Source organism: Protopterus annectens, chromosome 2.part1 (assembly GCF_019279795.1).
Source record: "Protopterus annectens isolate FY-2018-M chromosome 2.part1, PAN1.0, whole genome shotgun sequence".
Taxonomy (NCBI): Eukaryota; Metazoa; Chordata; order Ceratodontiformes; family Protopteridae; genus Protopterus; species Protopterus annectens.
In genome coordinates this window covers 617604618-617624374 of record NC_056729.1, presented here as the reverse complement: position 1 = coordinate 617624374, position 19757 = coordinate 617604618, and the positions used below count along the sequence as shown (strand labels likewise).

At 43.0% G+C, this 19757-nt stretch overlaps 1 protein-coding gene across 1 annotated transcript in view; it reads left to right on the top strand.

Moving 5' to 3' along the window:
• Window positions 1–13600: 13600 nt before the first annotated feature.
• The window catches only part of LOC122794165 (transmembrane protein 51-like), a 30222-nt gene continuing 24065 nt past the window's right edge, over window positions 13601–19757 (top strand). The window contains exon 1 of the mRNA XM_044062369.1: window positions 13601–14105. Coding sequence (XP_043918304.1) covers window positions 13762–14105 — 344 coding nt within the window. The 5' untranslated portion in view covers window positions 13601–13761. The remainder of the gene's footprint in view (window positions 14106–19757) is intronic.

The window sequence follows — 19757 nt, the reverse complement described above, 5'->3', positions numbered from 1 at the left end:
CAGCGTTGTTTCAAATTACATTGAATTCGTGTTTGGTCAGCGAGCTATTTGCAGCTGTTTTTCACCCTTGCTTGACTTGTATTCCTTCGCCTTTCTGTTTTTACAAGTCTGTGTGGTTTTTTGAAGTCCTACTAAGAGGTGATCTTGTACTGCTACCCAAATCAGTCCATCTTGGTAACTAAGCTGCAAACTTTGGTATTTAAAGGAGCATGCCTACGATTCCAAGAATAGTAAGTTGCATCTAAGGGTATTAAGGTTCAAAGGTTCTGTACCAATTTTATACTAGATCAGTTGTATGCTGGCATGCCTTTCCACCATGAATTAGAAAACTGGACAGTTTGCTTTAAGAGGGCTTTAGATAGTGTTGGGTGGGAAAGTTTTTGATCCTTCGATAAATGGTGATGCACTCCTGGAAGGCTTGTAGCAGGCTTTGAGTAATTTTTCTGAACTTTGAAGATTGCTTTGTGCAGTACATCTTAGGTTAATCCAAGAGGTGAGAAATTTTGTTTTTTTGGGAAAAGATGCAACATTTTAAAATTGTTCTTGAAAGCAACAGTTGGTGGTGTGGTATTGAATTAAAAATTGTTGGTAATGTAGAAAATAGCACATTACAGGCTCGTCGTCCTATATTAATAATTAACACATTCTAATAGTATGATGCTAACTCTCATTGCTTAATGCAGCTATCCATTTCAGTTGCACTTTCAGAAGATCCATTTGAAGTTTTATTTGCATGCTGCCTGCCAGAGAAGCTTGGAATGATGCAATGTGTAAAACTCTTGTCTATAAGCCGATCCCACCTGGAAAGCCAAAAGAGAACAGGGTGGTCTCCAATGATGCAGACATGAATAGATCCCACAACATTTCACTTCTCAACTGTAACTGCCTCTCTCCCATCCCACAAGCCTCCTGGGTAGACTAGTTTTCTAATGCAAAAGGAATTTTACCTTTCTGACCTTAGACCATGGAATGGGGACAAACCAGTAAGAACACTTTGGGTTTTATTTCATGAGATAATATTCAGTTTTTCCTGTTAGAAAAAAAAAGTAAAAACCATTCTGTTTAAATACTACTATTGATAATATAGAAATGATTGTGCTCCAGGAAAGTTAGACTAGTGTACCCAAATAAGCAAATATTTGAGCACAGAAGATGCTTCTAACAGTAATTCCTTTTTTATTTAACTTTTCATGCCAAGTAAGAACACTGGTCATTTAAGCCTTTCAGGCACAACATAGACCATAAGTACAGCATATGTGCTACATATGTCAGGATTACACAGCTGTAGAGGGATTGATTGCAAACTGAATTACACATTGGACATATCAATAGCAATGCTAATGGAGTAAAGAAATTTTTGTTGGAGTTTCTTGGAGTAGGTTGGGAGAAATGAGTTGGCTGGTCATGTGACATTGAGCATAGCGAGGGTGAACGGAAAAGACTGAGACACCTGCTGTGGTTGCAAAACCTGGCTGTAAGCCTGAAAGTTTTATACAGGAGCAGGCAATATAATTGTATAGAATTTTGTTATTGAGGTTAAAAAAGAGATTAAAGTATGCTAGGAGTATGTGAACTACCAAGGTGTGAGATTAGCTCGGGGAAAGAAAGTTTGGAAAAAAGCTAACCAATTTTAATGCTAAAAGTAGAAGCTGTGTTCATTAGTTATCTGTGAAAACTTCAGGGCATGAGAGGGAAGAAGCAAAGCAACATGGAACTGCCTACCCTGGCAAAGAGGGGAAGTCACAAAAGAGTAGCTGGAAACTGCAGTTAAGGTGCAGGCTGCTAGCAAGAGTAGTATTTAGTTCATTAATTAGAGGGGAAGGGAAAGATTTTAAGGTGCAGGGAAGGGGGGAGATTTTAAAGTGTAATGGAGGCTATTTTGGATTCTAGTTAAAGCGGCCTAAAAGCAAGACCGTATAGTTGTGTAAATCTTACCATAACTGTAGATGTCCTTGCTTTCACCACTGCAGTATTCATCACTTGTGGGATTCCCTGCCATGGAAGCCAGACGTCCAGTCTACCAAAGCCTACCATTGCTTTAATGTACACTGAACATTACCCAAACTCTCTTCATACAGCATAGGGCTTAAAGGTGATCAAACATACAATTCTCAGAATTGGTTGCCCCAGAAAGAAGGAACACCAGTCCAAGAAAAAAACTGAGAACCTGCACATCCAGGCAGGAAAAGGAGTAGGGAGATGGAGGGGAGTGACTACTGCAGTGGTGAAGGCAGGGACATCTACCATTATTGTAAGATTTTTACAACTGTAGTATTACATTCATGGCTGCAGTATTAATCACATATGGAGACTGCCAAAGCTCAAGAAACTTTGCAGGAGGAAGCAGCAACAGACCACTCTAAGAAGCAATGAAGAATTGCATTAGCAAAATCAGCTCCAAGTGTGGAGATACCATCCAACTTGTAGTGTTTGGTAAAAGTATGCACATAAGTCCAGGTAGCTGCTTTGAGTAGAATTAGTGTCCAAGCCGTTGAAAAAAGTACCAGAAGTCAGCCCAGCTCTAGTAGAATGAGCCTTTACAGAATTTATTATTTTATTTTACATTTGTTAACCGGGGGTGTCTGAGCCAAAAAGGCCCTTTTTTCGGCAGAGGCCTGGGGAAAAAGCTCCACATAGAGAAGTTACAGGTACATTTAGATATTTAGACATGATCAGTATACACACAAATTACAATAAACATGTTTTTACAGTGGTATGCAACACATCAACAGTTACAGCGGAGAGAACAAACAAGAAAATCTTAATTTAAAAATAAAGATAATTTAATAGATTTGTGGTGTACAGCTGAAATTTGGAACATGGGTAGAATACATACATAGTACACAGGCACAGTACATACATTGTAGATTAGCCAGTGTTTGTAAGAGTGAAAACTATTCTCAAGTACTCTAGGTTTAGTACGTGTACCTTATCCACTGGCAAGGAAGGCTCTTGCCATGAAAAGTGTAACAAAAAGAAATAGCCTTTGAAATCAAAGTAGAAATAGTTTGCTTAGAAACTGCCCATCCTAAAGACCTAAGATGAAAGGAAACTAACGGGTCAGATTTTGATAGCTTTAGTCTTATCCAAATAAAATCTGAGCCGTCTATGCATGTCTAAAGTATGCAGCACCCTCTCATTGTCAGATTGCAGAAAGGGGAAAATAGGCAAATAGACTGTGACAACTGATTAATCACCTTGGGCATAAAAGGATTGGTACGCAAGGACCCCCTATCCTCTTGGAATATCAAAAAAGGCAGACCAAAAAAAAAAAAAAAAACTATTCATACAGTATATATTTGAACCAGATTGGTTTCTTTCATAGTTTTATTTTCAGGCCAAATGTAAATGTACATAACATTTTGTTTAAACTATTTAAAAAAAATATTAGATATTTGTTTTTCTGTTTAAAGAAAAAAAAATTTTTGCCATAAGGGCTTACCCATCTGGCAAGAAGAGCTAACAAAAGGATCATCTTCCAGGAACAATGTTGCAAGGAAGCTGAAATAGGCTCAAAAGGAGCCTGTCAGTTGCTCCAGAACAAAATTAAGATCCTAGGAAAGAGGAACAGGCTTCCTGGGAAGTTTGATATTAAGGACGCCTTTAAGAAATTGCTTAGCCTCAATTCTAGAAGATGGAGAAGTTAGGGCAGACCATCAGAAAAAGCTGATACGTGGGTCGTAATAGTGCAGGCCAAACCAGAATTGAGCAACTCTCTCAAATGAGAGAACCAAAAGAACATCCACAATAAGTGGGTCCATATTACGAGAGAGACACCCAATAGAATACCACTTACATTTAGGTAAATAGGATTTCCTAGTAGTAGGTTTCCTGGCCTCCTGCCGGACCTGCAGCATGTCCTCAGAAGCAAGGTGTCTAAGTGATCAAAACCCTATCACCCACAGTGTCAGTTGAAGTATGGACAGGTGGGGGATGGATGAGACGTTCCTTGTCTTGTGTGAATAGATCCACCCTGTGATGTAACTTGTGGTGATTGTCCCTGGCTAGATGCAGAAGTAGAGGGAACCAGTGCTGTCGCTGCCAAAAGGAGTCACCAACAAGATTTTGGGAACATCCTGCTGAATCTTGAACAGGACTTAATGGACTGAGTGAGAGGGAGGGAATGCATAAAGAAACCTTTCCTTTCAAGAAAATTTGTGCCCACCTTCCACACCAGAGGATGTGGGACTCTGGCACAGAACAGAGGAAATTTATTCAGAGAGAAGGCAAAGAGATCTACTTTTGAGGAGTACCCCACTGGTGAACAATGTCCAGAAATGCATCCCTGTGGAGAATCCATTTGTGGGATTGAGTGAAGGACCTGCTCATTGTCTGCCACAATGCTCTGATCTGAAGGAGTATAAATTGCCTGAAGAGATACTTGACAGCCAGATCCCATACCAGAAGTACTAGCTGGCGAAGAAGGTAAGATCTTGTTCCCCACCGTTTGTTATACCACATCACTGTGGTATTGTCTGAATACCTTGAGAGGCCCCGGTGAGAAAAAATAAATGGCTTGAAGAGCCAGCGTAAGAGCTCTCATCTTCGACATTGATATGCTCCTTCTGCTGACAGTGACCCCACTCCCTGTACCTTCGGGGAGCCAAAAGTTGCTCCTCATCCCACATCTGAAGCATCTTTAAACAAATCCTGAGAGGGGAAGTGGGAAGGAAAAAGGAGCCCTTGATTCAGTCACAACTGCTGAATCCACCAGAGAAGTTCCTTCTTGAAATGAAGAAGAGGAACTGTAAAGTCTAGAGGATGTGCATGTTGAAGCCACATTGACTTAAGAAGCCACTGACACTTCCTCATTTGGAGTTGGCCGGATGGAACATCTGAATGGTGGCAGCCATGAAACCCAGAGCTCTCAAACTCCCTGGCTGTAATGGAGGCCAGGGGAAGAAGAGCTTGAAAGTAAGAAATGAGAGTTGAGGCCTTTGGAGAAGGCAGGGATGCCAGCATTGTCACCATCTGAATCCTGCAACCTAGAAAGACATGATCCTGAGAAGGAGTCAAAATACTTTTTTGAAGTTTATCATGAACCCCAGGCACTGAAGAAAAGACAAAATGAAGATTTTGCAAAAGGACCTCTGTAGGGGATGCCTGAATCAGCAGGTCATCCAAGTAAAGAAATATTTGGATCCCTAGATGCCTGTAGAAAGCAATCGCAGGAGAAAGGTATTTGGTGAACATCCTTATGGCAGTAGAAAAGCCAAGGTGCAAAGGACAGAACTGAAAATGCTAGGATGAAACAGAGAAACACAAGAACTTCCTGAAGAGGATGGATCTGAATATGAAAAGCATCCTTTAGATCCAGAGACATCAGAAAGGTCTGAGGGAGCAAGAAAGGAAGCAGTCTGAAGGGACAACATGTGAAAGGAAGGCACCTTTAGAAGTCTTTAGATGAGAGGTCTAGAATCGGTCTCCCAAGTACCCTCTTTTCTGGGCACTAGAAACCATTCTTTAGTAAAACCCCTTCCCCTTTGAAACACGGGCACCTCTTTAATAGTATCCTGAGACGAGATCTTGAAACTCTGTGGGGGGGAAAGGAAGTTGTTCCCAAGGAGGCTGAGAAATGCCCATAAAAGGACAGGATGTGTCCACACAATGAAGTATCCCCGTTGAATGATTAACAGAACCTAAGAATCCTGGGTGATTTGAAGCCAAATGGGAAGAGGAAGAGAGGCATGTGGCTAGGAACAGGCGGATAGTCAGAAAGCAGCCTGGTTTGTCAGGAAAGGAAGGCTTTTGAATCCCTGCAGTCTGAGTGGGCTTAGCAGGAGGAGCCTGTTTACCACCCTTTTTACCTTTAGCAGGAGGGCGAGATTGCCAATGAACAAAGGCTGGCTTAGAAAGGTAGTTTCTCTGAAATTTAGGCACAGGATAAACAAAGATGTTTAAGCTCCTGTAAGGCCTACCACTTGTCCTGAAGAGACTTAAACCAGCAGCCACTTTGCCAAGCAAAAGTTTATCCAGAGGAGCATCCATCACCATAGCTTTAATGTCTGGTAAAGGTTGAAGCCTAAGCCAAGGATACCTCTTCATCACTGAACTAGAAACAGCAGTCTTAGAAGAGGCATCTGCTGCATCATAACTACATTTGGTAAAATTAACTACTTGAGGGGAAGTACCTAGCAAGGAAAGAGCAGAAGATTTACTCAGTCTGGAAGATGAGAAAAAAGCTGACAAACCTGAGAAAGAAGAGCAAACGCATACCTAGATGTATGGGTCTGATAATTGCCCTGAAAGCAAAGGTAGCCGAAGTATAAACCTTCTTACCCAACCTGTCCATGGTTGTTCTGTCCTTGTCAGATGGCAGTAACTTTGGATGACAGAAGCAGTTGAGACTGCAGACACCATAGAGGGGTCAGCAGCAGAACATTTGAACAAAAAGGAACAATCTTCAGACACCCTATAAAACCTGTCCTGCTTCTTGGGAGCAGAGGCCAGAGAATCTGGTGCTTTAGAGGCATTGGAAAAAATGCCCAATAAAGCAGCCAAAACCGGAAGAATAGCAACAGGTTTGAAATTCCATCTGCAGCAACTCCATAGTACCTCTTATGGATATCCGAGAACTGAGCACAATCCCACTTAAATTCCATCGTCCTTGAGATTGTGTCCCCAAAGGAAATTTCCTCAGTAGTAGTAGCTGGACTGTTAGATTCCTCCTCCTCCTCCTCTGATCCATAGTTTAAAGGAGAAGGAATCTGAGTAGAATAAGTAAGGGATTCTTTATCAGAATTCAACTGTTCCTCAGGAGAATTCAATTCCCTGGGCCTTTTAAGTGAAGAAGAGGACCAAGGAGGAGCAGGAACCAAAACCCCTTGGGGCAAGGCCCTTAATGACAGTAAAGCATTAAATAACCCTGGAGTAAAGGCCTGCCACTCACTTTGTGGATCCCTAGGAACAGAAGAAACGTGTTTAGTTTTTTGCTCTTTTTTTTAAGGTAACATCCGCCCTAGAAAACTGAGAAGGCTCCAACTCAGGAATGCATTTGACAGCTGTAGTAGGAACTTATTCCCTAAGAAGGATCTGCAGAACCCCCCCTTAATCCCTCACAGCCAACCATGGTTCCCACCTGTAATGTGAAACCGATGCCTGCAAAGCCTCGTCAAGTGTGCTGCCTGCCAGATCCTTGCCGGCCTGCAATGAATGCAGCAGAGAAACCTTGACAACACAGCCAGGCAAGCCTCTGGGTTCAACCTTCAACACCCAGCAGAGGCTGGTCAGCAGAAGATTCCAGTCTTACCTTTTTCCCCTCCTCCCCTGACTGCTGACCCTTGGGGTGGGAAGTTCCTTTCATTGTATCTTTAGCAAGAAGCTTAAGATGCTTGTTCTCAAGATACAGTGAAAGGGAAGAAAGCCTACTATGAAGGGTTTTTGGGATGAATGCCTAACAAATCAAAAAATGTTTGTTCGTGAGAAGCTCATGGGCAAAAAAAGTGCTTATTGTGGTGGTCTTTATGGGGAATGTCTCTCCCACTGGCATTTCCCCTTCCTGGATGACAACCCCAAATAGCACAAAAAATTCAAGAAAAAGAACAAACCCCAACTGGGTCCTTGTCTGCAGTGGTGAGGACTTCAAACAGGAGTAATCACCGGAATAAAAAAATTCAGTAAAAATGGCAGAAGACTTGGGCAAACAAACTAACCATTAGAAACCATCTTCGGACCAGTGACAAAAGTTCTGAGGATGGTATGCCTCAGCATCACCTTTACACCCTACCCTACGTGAGTAGCGTTTGGGTGGTGATCAGCATACCTTAAAGCAATGGTAGGCTTTGGTAGACTGGCTGGACATCAGCCTTCCACAGCAGGGAATACCATAAGTGATGAATACTGCATCTGTGAAAGGACATCACCAAGTACTGGCCTAGCAGAGAAGTGACATTTAAACTTGGTACCTTTTCAACAAGGCATGAGTAGGATAACAGAATGAATAAATTTCCCTTACACTGAGTAAAAAGGTAAATGTTCATTGTGCTACACTGCTGCAGTCATTACACTTGGGATATCCTGCCGTCAGGCGGTCCCGCAGTCGGCCAGAGTTCCAAAGTCTTGGTCCGATGTCGGTTGCTGTCACTTCTTCCCTGACGTCAGTGCACCAGGGGTATACAAGATGCATCTGACACCATTTTCTTCAGTCCTTCTTGCCGTGCGGTGCCCGAAGTAGAAGCAGTTCCTGCCGGTCGGCCGACTCCTGAGATTTTTGAAGTCGAATTTCAGATCTGAAGTCTTCAATAAAGCTAAGTACCCCGTTGGGGAAACTTTTTTTCTTGCCTCAGACCGATTCAGAAAAAGTTAATTGTATTTCTTGTGGGAAGCAAATACCTCCTAAGGACTTCCACTCCTACTGTATTCCATGCTTAAGCCCTGATCACGACGTAAAAAATGACGTTTTGATTTTGCTTTGCACTACTTTGGCCGAAGGTTCAATTATACTATGTCGTCGGATCAACCGACGACCGCAATTCTGAAAAAATGCAAAGACAAAGATAAAGACAGGCATCAGAGGTCCAAAACCGATGACAAAACCTCTTCTAAGGCCAGTCGCCGGTTCTCAGTGAGGAGCTTTTGCAGCCCCTGACACCCACTACCTCAGAGCCACAGGCAGCCTCTGACTCCCATGTGGAGACAACTAGGCCTACGGAAACTCAAGGTATTGGGCCTACGGAAACTAATCCCTCAGATGGGTCTAGAGCCGCTGAGCAGGCATCTGCTTCAGAGAGTGTTTTCAGACCTTCACTACTTGCCATTAAAGCAACAGCCAAGGCAAAAACACCATTAAGACAAAGAAGCAAGTACAGCATTCTCCTGGACAGTCGTCCATGCCTAAGAAACAGATGCTTAAAATGGCCGAAGACCTCATTACTCTAATCGGGGGTTCCCATCCCCCTCCTGAGAAAAGGCCTAGGCAGGATACAGACTGATTCCTCTGATCAGGTTTTCATTTCCTCTGATTCATCTTCAGACCAGGGATACTCGCTACCCCCCTATGAGGACTCTGATGCTGAAGAATCTATCCCTTCAGCCTTTCCTCCTGAGGATTATTCTTTTGGGGAAACTTTACATACCATGAGGGAGCATTTCCATTTGGGAAAGTCAGGATTATTCAGAATCCAGGAAAAGGCTCGGGGATTTCCTTTTACTGCCTCAACACAGGCCCCTGGCTATTCCACCTGTGCTAGGTATTGTGGATGATGTGTTCTCTGAATCCAGCTCATCTCCCGATTCTTTGCCCCCTGCACCAGCCAAACCAGATAGGTATTAGAGTCCCTGACACTCAAGTTTCTTTATAAAAACCCTTCTGCTGATCCAGAAACTATTTCCCAGGGTCCAAAAGGGGTTGAGGCTTCCATTGCAAAAAATCCAGTACCCTCTGACAGAGATTCTAGAGCATTGGATAGATGGGGGAACAAAGTTTACACTTCTGCAAGGGCTTTAAATTGCCAGTTTCACATGCTTAAGTACCAACAATATTTAATGGCTCAGTTAAAACAGAAAATGCTTGCAAGCTCAGAAGCTCCTGACTGTAAAGAAATGCAGGATTTATTGCATGCAGTTGAACAGGTAGGAAAACATACTCTGCAATGTGGTTTTGATTCTTTAGAGGCCTCTTGTAGAGCCGCAGTTACAGGTTCTGTGATTCGAAGACATGCTTGGTTAAAAGAACAGAGTTTACCTGATCCTGTTAAGGCAAAATTATTGGATGCTCCTTTACAGCATGATACCTTGTTTGGTGTTAAGGCAGAAGAGGTGTTAAAGAAAATGGAGGATAAAGCTAAATCTATGCAAACAGTCAAAGATTTCTTACAGGTACAGCCACCTCAATTTAGCAGAAATTGGCCAACAAAGAATTGGTCCTTTCCAGTGTCAGGCCACAGAGAGGCAGATACAGACGCCCAAGAGGCAGATCTCAACCCCAAGGCTCTAACAGACAACTAAAGTGGGGCACCTCAAACCCAGGAGGAGGTGAGGACAAGTCTCAACCTTACAGGAAACAATCCCAATGACTTCCCCCTTCGTACACCAAGCACTTCCCTTTTGGCAGCACCCAAGACAAATGGGTTCTGAATATTGTGTCTCAAGGTTACAGGTTCCACTTCCACACTTTACCAAGGCTAAAAGGAATGCCAGACCTGCCACAAAATCAATGGGCAGAGGCACGAAAACAAATTTCAGCCCTCATGGACATGAGAGCTATTCAAAAAGTAGCACAACAGGGACAAGGATTTTACTCAAGACTCTTCCTGGTCCCCAGAAAGGACGAGGCCTGGAGCCCCATACTAGACCTTTCAACTCTAAATAGTTACCTGGATATTCCGAAATTCAAAATGATGACACTACAGCAGCTTCTTCCCATGCTGGGCAAGAAGACTTGGCTTGTTACTCTGGACCTCAGAGGCATACCTGCATGTCCCTATCAGACAAAATTGCAGAAGATACCTCAGATTCAAAGCTGGTACAATGCACTACCAGTTCTCTGCACTGCCCTTTGGCTTATCTACTGCGCCCAGGGTCTTTACAAAGTGCCTGGCACCATTAATTGCATTTTGCAGACAAAAAGGAATTCAAATATATCCATACCTGGACGACTGCCTCATTCAAGCAGAGACAAAGGACATTCTTCTAAAGAATCTAGCATTTGTAAAAAGGTTGCTAATTTCTCTAGGGTACACAGTAAACGAAAAGAAGTCAAAACTAGTGCCCTCACAACAGATTATATTCCTGGGTTGCCAGCTTAAATACAACAGCCCAGATGGCTTATCTCACGCCAGACAAACAAGTTCAACTTTAATACCATATGCCAGACTGCATATGAGGAAATTACAATGATACCTAAAAAGTGTTTGGACTTGACCCTCTCACAGTTTAGAAGCAGTAATACCAATGATTCCCTGCCTACAACGGGAGTTTTGATGGTGGGCACAGGCATGTCACCTAAACAAGGGTTAGCCTTTTACTCTACCCACAGCCAGGCAGACTCTAACAGATGCTTTGGATTACGCCTAGGGAGCACACATGGCAGGAAAATGCATTCAGGGCAACTGGACCACAGACCAAATGCATCTTCACATCAATCAAAAAGAGATGTTGGCTGTTCAAAATGCTCTAACAACTTTCAAGGGCCTTCTGCATCCAGAACAATTAGACTGCACCACAGTAATGTGGTACATAAACAAGCAAGGGGGGCACTCGTTCTTATCCCCTATGCAGGCAAGCCATGACCTTGTGGAACACCGCTCTAACGTACCAAGTTCATCTGCAAGCACAATTCCTGCCAGGAAAGAAAAATACTCTGGCAGACTATCTAAGCAGAAATATCATGGACCCTCATGATCCACAAATCTTCAGCATGGTAACGCAGAAATGGGGATGCCTGGGCATAGATCTTTTTGCCTCCCCACTGAATTGCCAACTACAAAAATTCTGCACAAGGACTTATCACACACAAGCATGGAAAGTGGATGCTCTCTCGTTCATCTGGAAAAACCTAAAAGTTTATGCCTTCCCACCATTGCCTCTCCTTTCAAATGTACTCCTAAAAGCCAGACAAGAAAAACCACAGATGATCCTGATTGCTCCGGACTGGCCACGCCAGCACTGGTACCCAATCTTAAAGAACTTAAGGCCCACCATGAATTTTGCCTCAAATTCCACACCTTTTGACTCAACAAAGCAATCAGATCCAGCATGGTCAGCTCAAAACCCTAAACCTGGCTGCATGGCAGATTCATTAGTCAAACAGGCAGCACCTCTTTCTAAAGCTGTTATGGATGTCATTTTGGAGGCCAGGAGGCGTAGCACCAGGAAAGCTTACTCAGAAAAATGGAAGAGATTCTGCGCCTGGAACTAGGCTTAAAGCCTTGACCCTCTTGTCCCAAACATTCCTCAGATTTTACAGTACTTGGACAAAGACCTATCCTTCTCATCAATTAAGATCCATGCCTCTGCTATTTCAGCACATTACAACACGGATCCTCCTTTATTCTCTCATCCCTTGCCAAAGCAGTACCTCAGAGGGGCTAAAAACATAAGACTGCCCCGGAGAGCACCAACACCAACTTGGGACCTCAATTTAGTTTTGGAAAAACTGACCCTGCCACCTTTTGAGCCAGCCAATACAGCCAAACTAATTTTTTTATCATGGAAAACAGCTCTGCTCCTGGCAGTAACTTCAGCACAGAGAGTCTCCGCTACAGGCATTAATGGCAGTGGAACCTTTTTATAATTTTTCATCAGGACAGGGTTTCTTTAAGGACAAACCCTACCTTTATGCCAAAGGTGGTATCTAGTGTGGCTCTTAACCAAACCATCCATTTGCCAACTTTTTATCCAAACCCCCAGAATAAAGGGGAGAAACTTCTGCACTCTTTGGACATACACAGGCAGCTACACTTCTACTTGGACAAAACAAAAGCTTTCAGGAAAACTGAGCAACTGTTTGTAGCATATGCTGCAGGATCACAGGGCAAGGCTATCTCAAAGCAGACTATTTCCAAATGGTTAGGACACTGTATTCGTTACTGCTACACACATCATGGAAAGTCAGTCCCTAATAACATTAGGCCACATTCCACCAGGGCAACAGCCGCTTCAACAGCCTTTCTCAGAGGAGTACCTACCAAGGAAATTTTGGAGGCTGCAACTTGTTCAGTGCACACCTTTACCAAGCATTACCACTTGCCTCTTTACTCTAAATCCAGAGCAGGATTTGCCACTGCAGTTCTGCAGGGCCTCATAGCCAATCCTAACTCTTTATAGACCAGCCACCCAACCTTAGCTTTGGGATTTTACCCAAGTGTAATGACTGCAGCAGTGTAACACGATGAACATAGTACAGTTTTGTACCTACCATAAATGTAGATGTTAGAGTGTTCACACTGCTGCAGTCCAGGTTACCCTTACTCCATCCCCTCTATCCTAGCTGGACTTATCTATACCTTTCTATCCTATACAACCTTTGTGGTGTATTTGCTTGTAACTTAAGGTATTGCTTTTATTTTATATATATATTTTTTATTAGCAATATGTATTGCCTACCTACTTGGGGGGCACCTGACATCTGGGGCAAGAAAAACTGAAGAAAATGGTGTTGGATGCATCTTATATATACCCCTGGCACACTGACGTCAGGGAAGAAGCGACAGCAACCGATGCCGGACCAAGACTTTGGAACTCTGGCCGACTGCGGGACCGCCTGATGGCAGGATAACCCAAGTGTAATGACTGCAGCAGTGTGAACACTAGAACATCTACATTTATGGTAGGTACAAAACTGTACCTTCTTTATACAGATATATTTTATTTATGCACATACAGGGAACACTGTAGACTGGTAACTGCAGCTGAAACATTGTCTGTTTGTGGCAATATGTATGTATCCATATTATGGTAAATGTATAGCTCTAATATTGATAGTGGAGGAATGTTAGATCAAAGTGTGTTCATTTTTAATTGGCGAGCAGATTTTTGCTATATTTTCAAATTCAGGACTGAGGCATTTTATAGTTTAAATGCAGTTACCAGTAAGTATGCATAGTGCTTCATCTGAATTTACTGTTTTTCTCTACTTATCTTACTGTTATTAATGGAGGAGTAAACCAGTGACTGAAAATATTTTTTCTTAGGTACTACCTGAAGACCACACCAAATAAGGAGTGAATGTGAGATGGCCTGATAGCCCTGAAGAGAGTAAATGAGTACTAGACCTCATGATGTCTCCTTGGAAGCCCCATATTCTATGAGCCACTTTGAGGCATGGCAAGATCGAAATCCAGTGGATCACACTACGCTCTAGGAATTATGGGTTTGGGAATGATCTGTCTTGGAGTTGTAATGATGGTCTGGAATAATGTTACTGGGGCAATCAAGTCTACAAAGCCAACCCCGCCCACAAACAACAGCAGTGTAACGGAGAGTGGGGCTAAAGACAAAAGTAAGATGTCATCAGTAGCCTATGTTCTGGTTGGGGCAGGTGTAGCTTTTATGCTGTTGGCACTCTATATGAGTTTTTACAACAGAAGAAAGCGTAGAAGAAGGTCTGTAGAGTCTACAGAGGATCTAAATCATGGCCCGTCAACAGCGCGGTCGCAGGAAGAAAGGTGAGTCATACTCGCAGCATATGAGTTCTTTATTACTAATATACTGTCTACAGGACTTTGTCTGTATACAATGTAGTTATTTTTTAAATGCCAATAGAGAAGGATAATGTCAGGAATTAACTTGATAATGAAGACCTAAGCAGACTACATAGCTGTCTGATCCTTAAGCTTGTGAACATGTTTTCCGAGATGTTCTGGGCTTCTGAAATGTGTGTATATACAGTAGGGAAATTGCCATCATCCTGCAGAAAACCCTTGTGTAGTTGAACTGTTTTTGAATAATCTGTATTACGGGGAGAGGGTGTGAAGTGTGGGTCTGATTCTTATATTAAAAGGCGTTCAGTGTGTGCAGTCATTCACTGACTGCTTTGGGGAAAAAGTGAGCAGTGCCACAGTAAAGTGCTTTTCTTATCCATGTCTGCATGTATCATGCATTACAATATCCTGATTGTTTTTTAAATCTTCTGACTCTACACTAAAAATGTCATAGGCTGTTTTTATACCAAATCAGACCATTTGTTCACCTTCAGCAGGCATTTCATTAAATGCAGTTTTCAGTCAGTCATGATTTGCTTCTGAAATCTTTACTTGGCTGGCTTCTTCAGTGGTCATTGCACATCTCTCAAGTATAAAAAGTGATTGTCATATACAACAGATTTTACTTTTGGTATAGTTTTTATTAAATTATTTTTTTTGTGGTAACATTACTAGAAGAGGTAATCTCTGCAGCTGTTGCCAATTGCAGTGTTGGAAGGTCTGTCTCTCAGCAGTACTTGATGTAACCCTTCTGGATGCTCTTCTAGAGCTTTTATTTGTACTTGTCTTATAAATATCCACAATCCCTGTTCTCTTATAAATATCCACAATCCTTGTTCTCTGTCTTTCTGTCTTCAAGGACATTGGCTCAGACCGTTGATCAGCTGTTTCAGCCACAAAACTTTCATGAGTTTTGTATTCTTCCATCTTCTGCCTTCAAATCTGCTAGTTTTATTTCAGTTTTTTATTATGTTTGGTGTTTCAGATGATTTTTCTCCAACATTTTGTTCACTTTTTAATGACTTTACCAGCTACAACTATACAACTTGTGCCTGAAAGTTGTAAAGCAAAATTAACTGAGCTGGTGAGAGACTGAGTTCTCTATATTCTGTAATTGCAACCCTTGCCATTTTGTAGCTTCTTCTAATGAAAGTAACTTTACTGGATAATTGTTTTCATTTGTCCATTACCATTAAGCATACTAGATACTATTGAGTTTCTTTTCAAGTGCAAATTTATGGCTCTTGTACTGGGGATCATTGTCAGGTGTGATGGAATCTATCTGTTATCTATGCACTCTGCCATCTTGGCTCATTACAACTCTTGGCCCACCCCTCTTCTCTCACCCCCTCATCAAACAGTTCCTGAGAGGGGCAAACAACTTGGCCACCAAGGAGAGCGTCCACCCTTGCTTTGGACCTTTTCTTTGTAGTAGAAAAGCTCGCACTACCCCCTTTTGAGCCTGCATCAGCAGAGTTAAAATTCCTCTCTTGGAAAACAGCATTGCTCCTTGTCATCACTTCAGCGAGAAGTGTCTGATCCCCAAGCATTTATGGCTGTGGAACCCTTCATTATTTTTCATGCTGACAGGGCCTCCCTCAGGACTAATCCTTCCTTTATGCCTAACTTGGTGTCCAGTGTGGCTCTCAACCAATCTATCCATTTGCCAACCTTCTTCCCTAATCCTCAAAATAAAGGGAAAGGAATCCTGTACTCATTGGGTGTGCACAGACAGCTCAGATTCTGCCTGGATAGAACTAAGCCCTTCAGGAAATCTGACCAGTTATTACTCAGTTTTGCACCAGGGGCAGAGGGCAAGGCCATTTCAATATAGACCATTTCCAAATGGATAGCACACTGTATCCACTTCTGCTACAAACACCATGGGAAACAGACCCCTCAGGGGGTCAGAACACATTCCACTAGGGCAACTTCTACTCTACAGCATTCCTCAGGGGAGTCCTTACCCAGGGATATTCTGGAGGCTGCTACCTGGACTTCTGTACACACAGTCACCAAGCATTACCACCTGCCTATATTTTCCAAATCCAGGGTGGGTTTTGCAACTGCAGTCCTGCAGGGCATACTAACCAGCCCAAATTCTTCTTGACTGCCACCACCCTTTCTACAGCTTTGGGAATCAACCAAAGTGTGATGACTGCAACATTGAAACACAAACATAGTATAGTTGTGTACACTTACCGTAAATGTAGATCTTAAGTGTGTTCACTGTTGCAGTCCTGGTTTCCCTCCCTCCAGCCTCCTTCTCTTTCTTTCTCTCTCCTCTGTGCACATTACTCACCCCTTGCAGGGGTATTGGTATTTACTTCTTACTGGTGGTGATTTTACCACCATAGCTTAGCTCCCTTTTGGGGGGCTCCTGACATTTGGGGCAAGAAAAACTGATGTAATGGTGTTGGCTGATTGTTTGTATACCCCTGACACCTGACATCAGACTTGGAGCAACAGCAACTGACGCAGAAATAAGTCTCTGGTATTCTGGCCGACTGAGGGCTACCTGCAGGCAGATAACCCAAGTGGGATGACTGCAACAGTGAATACACTCCAACATCTACATTTATGGTAAGTGTACACAAATGTACTTTTCCTCTTCAGATGAGTCTCTTGTCTCTTGCCTATTCCACCCAGATAGCTTCTCCTTTGGTGGTACTGACTCCCCTGAGGAGAACTTCTTTTGGAGAAACCATCTCTAGAATGAGAGACTTGAAGTGAGATTGCTCTCAAGCCTCAGAGGTGCAAAAGAGGTGCTATGATCTCTTGCAGATTGACTCCCCTTCCCCATCTGCTATACCCCCATGTTGCCTGCCTTTCTGGATGCCTTCTCAGCATCTAAGGCACCTGACTCTCAACCTCCTGCCCAAAAAAGGCTGGATAGATTTTACAAGGTGCCAGAGGATAACTTTCTTTTTAAATGTCCTCCTGTAGATCCTTCTTTTATCTCTGCCTGCAGATAGACCTAAACTTTTGCCTTCCACTTCCTTACTTCCATCTGATAAAGACAGTAAAATGGAGAGCCTGGGTAAAAAAGTCTGTACTTTATCTACACTGGTCTTCAGGGTCATTAATTACTGAACGCATATTTCCTAGTATGTTTTCGCCCTGCTCTCCCAGCTGCTGTCAGACCTTCCAGACTCTGCAGTTAAAGTTCAGCTCTCCACCCTCTTGACAGTCTCTTCCCAAGTGACTCATCATTCAGTAAAGTGCAGTTATGATGCAGCTGAAGTATCTGCCAGATCAGCTGCATGTGGCTCAATCCTTAGATGATGTCCTTGGTTGAGGTTACAGCCCTTGCCCGATACCAAGGTAAAACGTATGGCTGCTCCTCTTGATAATTCTGCCCTCTTTTGACTTAATGCTGTTGCCCTTTTCAAGTCTACAAGAAAAAGGGAAGGAGTTGCAGGAACTTAAGCATATTTTTGTGTCCCCAGTTTCTAAGTACCACAAGAATTATGCTTCAAGGCACATTTTGTGAGGAAACTCGCTCAATTTCCCGGTAAACAAATGGAAATAAGTAAAACAGTCCTGTGCCCCTCCTTCCACTTCCAAGAAAGGGCCATGCAAACAAAGCTTTTCCAGGCCTCAGCCAGCCACTACTCAAAAGCCCCCCCCCCTTTCCAGACAAACTGTCAATTACAAGAAATCCTACCTCACTCCTCCTCAGGACCAGGTCTTCCTGGGGTGCAGAATAAGGACAGATTTTATGGTATTGTTCCCCTTCAAAGTGCAAATGCATTTTTAGTCTATTTCTAGCAACTCCTACCACTCACTTCCATGATGCCCATGCTACCCTTGGCCAAACTCAACATGAGGAAATTCCAGTGGTATCTGAAATCTCTCTAGTCCCATCATGCACATCCCCTGAATTTTGTACTTCCTTGTCTGAAGAAAGAACTGCAGTGGTGGATTCATCAAGTTTCACTGAAGCCAGGTCTTCCTCTACAGCCTTCTCGTCCTGTGCAGGAGTTGTTCATAGACTCCTCAGATCTGGGGTGGGGAGCAACCTTGGGAAACCTGAAGGTCCAGGGTCTCTAGTCCCTCCTGATAAGGAAGGGACACATAAACATCAAAGAAATGAGGGCTTTGATTTTTTTTGCTCTTCGAGCTTTCCAATCTTTGCTTCGCCCAGGTCCCCTGAAGCTATTCAGACACCACAGTTCTTTGGTATGTGAACAAACAAGGGGGAACCAAGTCTTATCTGCTTTGCAGATTGGGAAGCAATCTCCCAAGCTTGAAGAGCTTCCTTAACCTCAAAATGTTCTGGCAGATGCCCTAAGCAGGTCCATAACTCCCACAAATTGGATGCTCCACAGGGATGTGTTTTTTTGGACATTCTCCAGTGGAGTACACCTCAAATAGATCTTTTTTGCCTCCCGTCTGAACAGATAACTTCCCAGGTCCTGTTGTATGGAAGGTGGACCCCATTTCAGTATCTTGGAAGAGAATTTTGTTTTACATGCACCACTTTTCACTTAGAAAGTTCTGCTGAAGATTCAGCAGGACAAAACAAAAATGTTGTTGGTCCCCTTTTGGCCAGGACAGCGCTGGTTCCCTCTTTTGCATTTAGCCAAGGGCAGTCATCACAAGTTACTTCTCAAGGTGGGCCTCCTTACACAAGACAAGGGATCACTCATTCGCTTACACTTAACACTGAACCCAACTCTTTGGTGATAGGCTTCTAATCCCTTTTTGACGCCTTTTCTTTGAGGACATGCTCCTAGTCCTGCAGGAGGCCAGGAAACCTAATATTAAGAGATCCTACTTGAAAAATGGAAGAGGTTCTTTATCTGGAGTCTAAAGAAACGGCTAGATCCATTTTCAGTGGATATCCCTGTAGTTTAACTTGTGTGAGCTGCTTAAGGCCGGATTGGCGTATTCTTCTGTAAAAGCCCACTTGACTACCATTTCGATATGTCTGCCTCTATCCCTTCCCTTAGCCTCTCGGCTAGAGGTTAATCTTTTTCTTAAAGGTGTCCTTCAAATCAGACCTCACAGTAAAACTATTCCTCCACCCTAGGATTTGAATTTTCTACTGGAAAAATTCATCCAAGCCCCCTTTGAGCCTGCTGCTACTGCTTCCTTAAAGCATTGTACCTAGGAGACTGGTGCTGCTGGTGGCCATCACTTCTGCTAAGAGTGTGTCTGAATTCTAAGCTTTAATGGCATCTCAACCCTTTCTCATTTTCCGTAAAGATAGGGTCTGTCTGCATACTAACCCCTCTTTCATGCCCAAGGTGGTTAATTTGTCCCTTAACCAATCTATTTACCACAATTCCAGTGAAAGGGTGTTACATACTTTGGATGTGCATAAGCAGTTCAGATTTTACCTGGATAAAACCAAATATTTTAGAAAATCAGAGCAACTTTTTTCCTTTCAACCTAGGGCACTGGGAAAGCCTTTGTCAAAACAGTCCATATCTTAATGGATTTCTAAGTTAATTTCTTTTTGCTATTTCTTCCTCTGTGAAAGCTTAATCCACTAGGGCTGTTGCTTCATCTGGGGCCTTTTTCAAGGGGTTGGACACTATTTTGGAGGCAACTACATGGCTGGTCTGTCCACACCTTTACTAAAGATTACAAGCTGGATGGCATCTCCAG